Here is an 11,117-nt window from a genome sequence, read left to right on the forward strand (position 1 = left end):
ATATATATATATATTTGTATTAATGTTATAGAGAATTTAGTTATACATTTGTTTAAATAGTATTATTATTATATAATTTAATATTTATAATACATTTTATTGTTAACGTGATAAAATGTATTTAAAAAATATAAAATATATAAATTGTTTAAATGTATTATTGTTGTTGTTAGTATTATTATTATTATTATTATTATTATTGATATCAGGTTTTTGTGGTATGACGTTTTTTAAACAAAAAAAATATTATATATACAAAATTATAAATGATTGTATAATATCATATCAATCAGTATATCAGTGATCAGCTGTAATGTAAAAAATAAATGATTATCTATGGAAAACATTTGTGCCCATCCCTTCCAAGAATCATTGCTGCTATGAGTTCATTGTGTACTAGACTATATACATTATAGCTATGATGAATCATTAAGCAAAGAGCCAAATTGAAGGTTTACAAATGCATTTCTGTACCTGTCAATCCAGAAATAGACTCTCAGACAGGTCTGCTAGGAACATAATTGGTTCTGGTGTCAGGGCCGAAGCCTGTTTCTATTTCCGCTCTATCCATTCAATTATATTTTTCGTTGTTGTGCTAAAAAAGCACCCCCTTTTTTCATGGAACATATTCTTCTTTTTTTAACAGCATGACCAGAGCGGCAGACTGGCATTTACCACAGCAGGAAGTGCCTTTTTTACACTGCGCCGATGGCATGACCTTTCGTCCAGCAGCCTGGTCGCCATTCATCTCCTTAACCCTCTCCTTTACCCTCTCCTTTGTGTGCGTCTAAGAGCCGAGACCAGCGAAAATGGCTTATGCAATAAATGTGCAAAGGAAAAAGCTTAATGCTGACACGCAGAGCCTCAGTCAGATCAGTGCACTTCTCTCAAGGCCGTCGTGTTTAATTGCAGCGCTGCATTCTGCTGAAAGATGCTATTATCTTGCTAATGGGCAGCAAGATTGAGCCGAGACTGCACTCGCTTATGCAATAAATGTGCAAAGGCAAAAGCTTAATGCTGACACGCAGAGCCTCAGTCAGATCAGTGCACTTCTCTCAAGGCCGTCGTGTTTAATTGCAGCGCTGCATTCTGCTGAAAGATGCTATTATCTTGCTAATGGGCAGCAAGATTGAGCCGAGACTGCACTCAGGCATTTATTAGCAGTGTCTGCTTTTATCTCGCTAAAAGCCTTTCTGCCAGGCTAACATGAACCAGTGCTGAGTGTTATCACCCAGGTCAGGTGGAGGTCTGTTTTAAACTAATCGGGCCAGAGGTTTGAAGGCTTGATGATTCAGAATAGACATTCCAGGGGTTTGCTGTTGTCAACGTGGTCCTTTGGTCTGCAATTATAATAAGAGGTTGAGGAACCATATGGGAAAGAGTTGGCTGAGGTATATCATTGATGGTGACACTTTTGGTGGGGGTTCAGTCTCTCATTCTCTGGCGCCACCAGCAGTACAACATTTTCATCTCGCAGCACTTTCACATTTAGTGTGGAGATCCCTGTAGTGTGGAACCACTTCCTGCTGGAGGCTTGCAGCATCACACCTAATTAGTACATGGTGTTACGCCTGACTAGATTTTTTGTCTCTGTGGATTTTGTTGAAAATTTCACTTGTCCTCCTACATATTTTGGCTAAAAATTGGGTTTGACAATCTTCAGATCGAACTGAACATATATCAAAGGTGTTTTTGCCATAATAAAGCATAAAAATACCATATGTTTGCAGATATTCTAGTGTTTGCAGATACTAGAACATGCAAGTTCACATACTTGTTTCTTCGAAAAACAATGCTGCTGTCAGTTATTCGACTTTGAAATGTGAGTTCCGTGTCAGAATGTCTGTTTTTTTTTTGTTGTTGTTTTTTTTGTTTCCACCCTCTGTGAGTTTACCCAGTAGTATTTTGACACCCCGGGTAGTGTATTACACCGTATTGCAAACATGGAAGCTAGCAAATGAACTGAGTCAAAGTTTGCAGATTCTACCCAACCTAAAAAGTCTTGGCATCCATCAACACAACGCTATGACCATATGCATATTAAAACATGGATAAATAATCTCATCAAGGCTTGACGGCTTCCAATGTCATTTGTGCTTGTTACTGTTGCGTGTCCTCAATCTGGCAACCCGCGCGAGCATCAAGTCTGAGGAGGAAAGGGCGAAAGAAACGACTCTCGATATTTTGAATGTGGACTGCAAGTACCTGTTTCATCCACTAGCTGTCAGTATTACATACTACACTTTTAAATGGACTTATGTTAATCTACTATTAAAGTAATCAACCATCTTCCAGATACACAGGAAGTTATTCTCAGTGTTGGGAAGGTTGCTTTGGAAATGTAATGGGTTATCAATTACAGGTTACAGCTGTAGCTATTTAATTTAGTTTATTAAAGTAATGTAACTGATTACTTTTTGATTACTTTTCTAAATTTCTAACATGTTTTTAAATGTTTTAAATTTAAACCATGCCAGGTTAACTGTACAGTAGGACTCAACACTAATTGCTCTCGAGGCTTTCAAAATCCTTATCACTTGAATTAAGATTCTAATAATTACATTTTAAAGCACAGCACTGAAACGCACTTTTAAAGCACTGGAATGCATTTTTATCACTCGCCATGGTGGCAACTCTCAGACAGGTTGAATCCTAAAGCTTTCAGTGACAATGTAGATTGATGTAATTGGCAGACGTGGTGCACTGCAAATTCAAACAAGAGAACCAATCAATATCATCAGAATAGCATCGCTTTACTAAGCGTCCTTTAAATGGCAGGAGGCACTGTGCACATCAAAAACGGGCAAAGTGACAAAATAATATTATTCAACATATCCTAGCTTTTTTACAGAAAATATTCAGATGTAACCCCCTTTGTAATCATTAACATTTTCTGTAATTGTAATTACAAAACTGTAATTTAATTACACTTTTTTTTCTCTAACAGATTACAGTTACATTTATTTTGTAATTAAATTACATGACTCAGTTACATGTAACTAGTTACTCCCCAACACTGGATTCTATATCTGTATATAATGATATTCAGTATTCATGCATTAGCTCCAAATTGTCTTGATAATGTTTAACAAACGCCGTACTTAAATAATAAATTAATTCATTGAAGTTGCCAGTTTGAACTGATTCATGGCAATGAAGAAACATAACAACTTTAATTTTTGCTACTGAAGTTTAAATTGGACTCTTAACATCATCAATAATATTCTTATACTTGTAATTCATGAAACAAGGAAGGAACATTGAAGGATTGAGTCTTTAGGAAACTTGATTGCTAAATGTAAAACATGCTAAATCTCCCACAATTTTATACAAGGACTAAAATCATGGTGTATACATAGTGAGTAATCCATATGGTGGCCAAACCTAACTATCTTGATACTGCTTTGGGTTATCAAAATTACAATGAGCTTGTGAACACACCCTAAGGATTTTGGAGCCCCCTGTTGGCCAAAAAATTTAAATATTGGTAGAATATTTTCTTATTCTATGGTTTTATTATTATACTGTGTTTAAATGAATGTTTCTGCCATTATTAGCTTAACCCTTTAATTGTTGTTTTTGTTTTGCTGTTGATCATCCAACTTAGTTTTTTTTCCCCCTCATTGTATGTGTAAATTCCTCTTATCACCTATATAATGACACTTTCTTTCTTTCTCTTTTACAGTGATCTTGTTTTGCATGGCCGCCCTCATATTCCCAATAGGATTCTACATCAATGAAGTAGGGGGACAACCATACAAATTACCCAACAACACAGTGGTGGGCTCCTCTTATGTACTGTTCGTGCTCTCCATCTTCTTCACAATAGTGGGGCTCCTGTTTGCGGGAAAAGTCTGCCTTCCTGGCTGAGGGGACGTTCCCAGCGGGGACAGCTGGGGTGTTCAAAGTGAAACGGAAAGAAGCGGCACTCATCGAGAAGGGCCAACGACAGGGGGTGGTGGTATATGCTAATAACTCATTAAACTGCTAAACTAAACAGATGAATACTGCACACACTACATTTGAGTGCTCCCCTCTGCCCAACCTGTGCTTCGTTAAACCCGTGCTGTCTTTAAGTTGCACCTTTGAGTTTCAACCCAAAAGATCGGGGGGCGTTGAAGGACACGCAGGCCCGTCCGGAAAGGACAGAGCGCATCGACAGCGGCTGCTTCTAGTACTACCTTACTTTGGAATATAGTTCCGTTATCTTCTGTTCAGTTACGTTTTGCAGAGTTTCACACAATTGCGCCCTCTACCTTCATGGAGAGGAAAGACAAGAAACTGGTGGAGAATGCGGGCACTGATATAATGGACCACGCACTTGATCCAACAAATGTTCTCTCTAGCGGCCAGAGAGCTGGCCGGGACACTGCACTGTTACAAAAGAGTGAAAAGGCAAAAGGGAACAGTATTAAGAACATTTTTGTTCTCGCACACTACATGAGGCGAACGCTCCAGGACTGCCGGTCAGGACCCTGCAAGGCTGTGCCTCGCTGTTACACGCTCAGATATTGACGGACGCGTCTCTGAATCTGACATCATACCAAAATAAACTCCCGCCTGAGCTCAACTTGAGTTGAGTTCAGTTCAGTCACAGGCGGATGTGTTTGTGCTTTTGACTTTACACCTGCTCATCTCTTCTTGTTTTGATCTCTGGGTTTGCAGAGCCCTTTACTTGTTTGGTTTGATTTGCTAATGTGCCATAAACCTGTTTTTTTGTATGAATGCGATGGGCATGAGTTGGGTTTTAGGGAGCACTGTGCGGTATAGCCATTTCAGTAGGTGAAGCACTACAGATGTAAAAAATTAACTCCTTACCTCAGTATTTTGCGATTCAGAATAATTTTTCCCTCATCATGGCAAAATATGTGCCCTGTAACTTATGTTCTGCCTTGATCACGGACCTTTAATTCAAATGGTGCGATCATGGCAAATTATTTATCTGACACTGAATAAAAGGAGCTCAAGAATGCGTGTGTTACATCAGCTCTGTTTTTAAAGGGTTCCCTGTTCTTTTGGAAAGCAAATGTACATTGTGAGAGTGGAACAAAACCAGAAGTGTTTATGATGGATATGTGTGATATGAAGGTTACATTTTGCCCACAAGCTGTTGTTGTTTTTTTTTTCTACGTGTGTGTTCTGTTTTATTTGAATGTGCTTTTTTTTGTTCACTCTGTTTAAGAAAGGTCATGCTCACAGTCGCCTTCTAAATTAATTTCATTAATGCTTTGAAAGACTGCACTTTTCCTTGGAAGCGTTCATATTCATTATAGGGATGGCGAACAGATAAAATATATTTATTCAAATTTTAGATGATTCTCGTAAATATGTGGGGTAAGAACATACACTCTTAGATTGAAGAATTGATAAAAAAATTTTTATACGAAATTCCCTCCTGCATTCAGGCAAGATGTGTACAATTGCTTTTGGCAAAAGATGTCTCTTCGTATCGCACTGGGACCTAAATTAATGTGAACTGTGAGAACGACGGCAGCCTGCGGTGGACGAGTTCCGTGCTAAAGACTGCTTCTGCTTTGGATATTTTTGGAAACCCATCATAAAATGGGGAAAAAAAGTGCATAGGGTAATGAAAAGCTTTTATTTATGATTTCAGAAGGGAAGGAAACAAATGTATGAGGAACCGTATTATCTATCAAAGGATGTTGGCAGTCCTCGTGCACAGTTACTGTTAACAGATCCGTATTACTGGCAAGACAACTGTTTTCTCTGCTACTCTTTGTTTCAGTATCTCACTGTATACAATAAAAGGCATTAAAGAAGGCGAACCGCTGGAGTTCAACTGAGCTTTACTTCATTAGGAGTACGGTTGTAACTATTGCTCTACTTTCTATCCCAATGGTGAAAATTCACCAAACTTTGCATGCATGAAGAGTCTGTGGCTAATTGAGTTTGGATGAATTTTGGAAGCATGGAATGTATGGTTGCCTAGCAACTGCTAGTTAAATTTGCAATATTCAAAACATCAGGCCTGCTCCCCTGTTTGAGCTAGAGATGAATTCTCTCACCGTACTGCCTTTGCTCAAGGAGCCTTTTTTCAGTATTTGACATTTAAGTAAAACTAAAAATCCTGAGATTGCTGGTGTCATTTTTGGAGCCTTTAAAAGTTTAATTCAGGGGCATGTAATGTTAAAGTGTTCTGTAGCGTTTGCACTTTCACATTTCCTCACATTGGGTTGGCTGACAGGTCCTGGAGGGGGGTTTTGGAAAGAGGCCGTGTGCTTGAAGAAGTAGAGTGATCTAATTGACTCAAGCAGAAGTTGCTGAAATCACTAACAGTGCCTTTAAATATGGAGCATCCCCCATACCACCACTTCCTGTTAAACAACGTTTTGCGATGAGTTTAAAACTTTGGAATAATTCGTTTTTTTTTTTTCTTCAATGTTGTTGAATGAATTCTCTTGATGTTCACCAAGGCTGCATTTCTTTAAGATTTCTCAATAAGATTTATTGTGCTTACTAAAGAGTAAATCATGAGATCAGAGTTATTACAATCATTATAGTAACTATAAAAAAAATCCTTACTTCAAATAAAATGCATGTTAACTTTAATAATAATAGTAATAATTTATTTCAGCTAGTTGCCACGCCAATATTTCTCATTTTCATTTAGTTTAGTTTTCATTTATTTTAACTTAATGTTCTATTAGACATGGGTAGTATCTGATTACATGTAATCTGGACTCCATTATCTGATTCCAAAAATTAACTACTTGTAATTAGAGTAAATTACATTTTAAATACTCAGAATCAGACTACAGTTACTTTTTCTTTTTTTATTGATTACATTGCATATTATTCACTCAATAGCAATAAATAATTCCGAATTTATTGATTCTCCCAAATTCCTCTTTTTCATCTATTAAATTTTACTTTCTAAAATAGCCTACTACTAATACCCATTCAGAAAGCCTTCTAGTTTTGTGGTCATTCACACAGAGATCAGTCACTAGTCAGGTGGCTATTAATTACACAGAAAACTGAGAGGCCTCACATTTGACCACTGGATTCACAAAAATCATTTCAGTGTTTTCTTAGCATTTCAACATTACATCAACTACTGATAAACGTTCATTTTTATTTGAATTATCACTCAGAGGGTTATTTAACCATGTACTACTTGTATGTCTTTGGATGACTTTTTGTCTTTCAAACACATTAAAATGCCCAAATGCACATTATTTCTCATTTACATGTAGGGATTCCCAAATTGTTTTGTCAGCTGAACCTCTTACCTAATATATTTAGTTGAAGTACCCCTGAGATTTTCAAATAAATATTTTAATAATAAAGTATAACATTTGCATGTTCACGGTTCTCTGATGTTGGTTAATAGTCACATGACATGCAGGTAAACAAATAAAATATTTACATTTTTTTGTGTGCGTGTTTTATTTTGATTGATGATATTTCCATTTTTTATTATTTTTTTTATTTTACATTTTTATGATTTATTAATTATTTGGCTTTTCCGTAAACACACAATCCCCTCTGCAGATGCTTTACAGGAACCGGTTTAGGAAACCTTAATAATGTAATGTAATATTTAATGCACTTCATGTTGTCAATAACAACAAATAGAATATATTTTCTTTTTCTTTACATTTTTATATTGATATGGTACAAGATTATCCTATTTAAATCAATGTGATAAGTTAGGTCAAAAGTAATCGTCTGATTATATTACCTAAAATGTGTAAAGTAATGGAGCTATAATTTTTGTCATGTCATTTGGAATCAGTAACAGATTACAGTAATCTACCCAGCACTGTGTTCTATAATAATTAAACTGAGACAACGAAAAAAAGAAAAACTATAGAGATAGATAGATAGATGGATAGAAGATAGATAGATAGATAGATAGATAGATAGATGATGGATGGATGGATGGATGGATGGATGATGGATAGATAGATGATGGATGGATGGATAGATAGATGGATAGATAGATGATAGATGGATGGATAGATAGATGATAGCTGGATGGATGGATGGATAGACGGACAGATAGATAGATAGATAGATAGATAGATAGACGGATGGATGGATGGAGAGATGGATAGATAGATAGATGGATACATAGACGAATAGATAGACGGATAGATAGATGGATGGATGGATGGATAGATGATAGATAGATGATGGATGGATGGATAGACAGATAGATCGATAGATGGATAGATAGACGGATAGATAGATGATAGATAGATAGATAGATAGATAGATAGTTGGATACTAGATGGATGGATGGATAGATGATAGATAGATGATAGATAGATGGATGGATAGATAGATGATAGATAGATAGATGGATGGATGGATAGATAGATAGATAGATAGATAGATAGATAGATAGATAGATAGATAGATAGATAGATAGATAGATAGATAGATAGATAGATAGATAGATAGATAGATAGATAGATAGATAGATAGATAGATAGATAGATAGATAGATAGATAGATAGATAGATAGATAGATAGATAGATAGATAGATAGATAGATAGATAGATAGATAGATAGATAGATAGATAGATAGATAGATAGATAGATAGATAGATAGATAGATAGATAGATAGATAGATAGATAGATAGATAGATAGATAGATAGATAGATAGATAGATAGATAGATAGATAGATAGATAGATAGATAGATAGATAGATAGATAGATAGATAGATAGATAGATAGATAGATGGATGGATGGATAGATAGATGATGGATGGATGGATAGACAGAGATAGATAGATAGATAGATAGACGGATAGATGGATAGATAGATAGACGGATAGATGGATGGATGGATGGATTGATAGATAGATGGATGGATAGATAGATAGATAGATGGATGGATGGATAGATAGATGATGGATGGATAGATAGATAGATAGATAGATAGATAGATAGATTTTTTAAAAAGACTAGAAACAATCGTTTATATGTAAAATTATTAATATAAAAGGTGTTTAGCCTATATCTTCCTTGCAACATATGTTCAAGATTTTTCATAAAATTCATAGCACACCTGTTCTCAATGAAGTTCAATGCTCAGCGTTTATTCAAGCCCTGAAGTCTGAGCAATAATTACACTGATACTTAGCAAGTAGCGCCGATCATGAAAATGTTTTTACATAATGTCAACATGAGCTCGTGAGCTGCTCTCGTGTTGAATGGCTGAGTCGGTTGCTATGGAGACGCCTAACACAGCGCAGCTGTCAGTCACTATTGAGTTTGAACACAACAAGGACGTTTACTGATTTCTGCGAGAGATGATAGATGTACTGTACAAACCAGCGCTCGGAGTCTGTGAAGGTAAACATTCATAACCTTGCAATACTTCACCATGGTAGCCGTTGTTTCCTGCAAAACAGCACAGTTACTGCATAGTTAGGTCGTTTTCTAATTGTCCTTTTCTTTCTTTCGTTAACGTTACATTAAAATGTCATTGAAATGCATGAGCTGAAGACTACACAATAATTTACTAATAATAACAACAATAATAATATATAGTGCTTACAGTCAGTACTAAAAGCGCTTTAGCAAACAAATAGACTAGCAAACAATATCACGGTAAGAATTTTTTTAGGCTATAAATGCGATTATGCTCACCCAGGCTGCATTTGTTTGTTCAGAAATACAGTAAAAATAGCAATATTGTTAAATGTTACAACAATTTAAAATAACTGTTTTCTATCTGAATATATTTTAAAATGTAGCTAATTGGTGAATTTTCAGCAGTGTCACATGATCCTTCAGAAATCAGTCTAAAATGCTGATTTGCTGCTTAAAGGGATAGTTCACCCAGAAATGAAAATGCTGTCATCATTTACTCACCCTCATGTCGTTCCAAACCTGTGTGAGTTGCTTTCTTATGTTGAACACAAAAGAAGATATTTTGAAGATTGCTGGTAATCAAACCGTTAGGCTGCATTTACACTGGCACAAAAAATCCGATCTTTCGCTCACATCTGACACAGATCGGAATTTGTTGCACACGTGTAAACACAAAAACCCACACGAGATCCGATTTTTTTGCATCCGATCTGAGCCACTTCCAAATGTGGATTTTAATCGGATACACATCTGATATCTGGACATCCGACCTACGTCTAAACACACTATCCGATTCTCCACAGAACTCCTAATGCGAGGGCGACACGTTTGCTCATGAAGATTTTTAATGGCGTTTTAATGCCGGTGTGCTGTATGCGCTCGCATTTTACTGAGATGGAAACTTTTTATAGGTAAGAAATTGCACATTCAGGAGCTGGTTTTCAACCCCCGCCCTGTGAATTTTGAAAATACAACAGTTAAAAGCTACATATATTTCTCAGCAATGAGGTGAGAACTTAACAGTTTTTGTAACTGAACCGACAAGCTTGTTTGCAATGCTTCACAATCGCTCGCTTGCACTTGGGTGCATGCGTTCGTTCGTTCTCTCTCTCTCTCTCTCTTCTCTCTCTCTCCTTAATTCGAATTCATTTCAGTAAATATCATCTTTATTTCACTAAAGAATTCTACCTATAACGAGCTGTAGATAAAATAGTCAAATTAAAATTACCGTTATTTTCCCGTTGTCCATGCTGGCAAATAATAATGGCCATTCAACGTGAATTATATAAATAATTTTAAAAGCACGGCCATTTAAAACCCGAGGGTCTACCATGTGCATAGTAAAGCGATCACTGCAAATAGTCAAATTAAAATTACCGTTATTTTCCCGTTGTCCATGCTGGCAAATAATAATGGCCATTCAACGTGAATTATATAAATAATTTTAAAAGCACGGCCATTTAAAACCCGAGGGTCTACAATGTGCATAGTAAAGCGATCACCGCAGACAATCCTTTTGGGTGGGAATTAATGTAAACACAGATATCGGATACCAGTCGTGTCTAAAGTGAATGTAAACAGACGTGCCAAAACAATCGGATATGGTCAAAAGATCGGATCTGTGCATTAAGACGTGCAGTGTAAACGCAGCTTTGGTGGTTGCCATTGACTTCCATAGTATTTTTTTTCCTACTATGGAAGTCAATGGCAACCACCAACTGTTTGATTACCAGCAATCTTCAAAATATCTTCTTTTATGTTCAAC

At 36.2% G+C, this 11,117-nt stretch overlaps 1 protein-coding gene across 2 annotated transcripts in view; it reads left to right on the forward strand.

The window, feature by feature from the left end:
- The window catches only part of mosmoa (modulator of smoothened a), a 44,948-nt gene extending 38,926 nt beyond the window's left edge, over window positions 1-6,022 (forward strand). Inside the window, exons 3-4 of one of the 2 annotated variants that reach the window (XM_016470137.1) lie at window positions 3,686-3,741; window positions 3,830-6,022. In XM_016470137.1, coding sequence (XP_016325623.1) covers window positions 3,686-3,741; window positions 3,830-3,991 — 218 coding nt within the window. In that variant the 3' untranslated portion in view covers window positions 3,992-6,022. Of the gene's footprint in view, window positions 1-3,685 lie in introns of both variants that reach the window. The other variant, XM_016470208.1, reaches the window with a different exon arrangement.
- The last annotated feature ends 5,095 nt before the right edge of the window (window positions 6,023-11,117 follow it).

The sequence above is a fragment of the Sinocyclocheilus anshuiensis genome, unplaced genomic scaffold (assembly GCF_001515605.1).
Source record: "Sinocyclocheilus anshuiensis isolate Anshui unplaced genomic scaffold, SAMN03320099.WGS_v1.1 scaffold173, whole genome shotgun sequence".
In the NCBI taxonomy this organism is placed as follows: Eukaryota; Metazoa; Chordata; class Actinopteri; order Cypriniformes; family Cyprinidae; genus Sinocyclocheilus; species Sinocyclocheilus anshuiensis.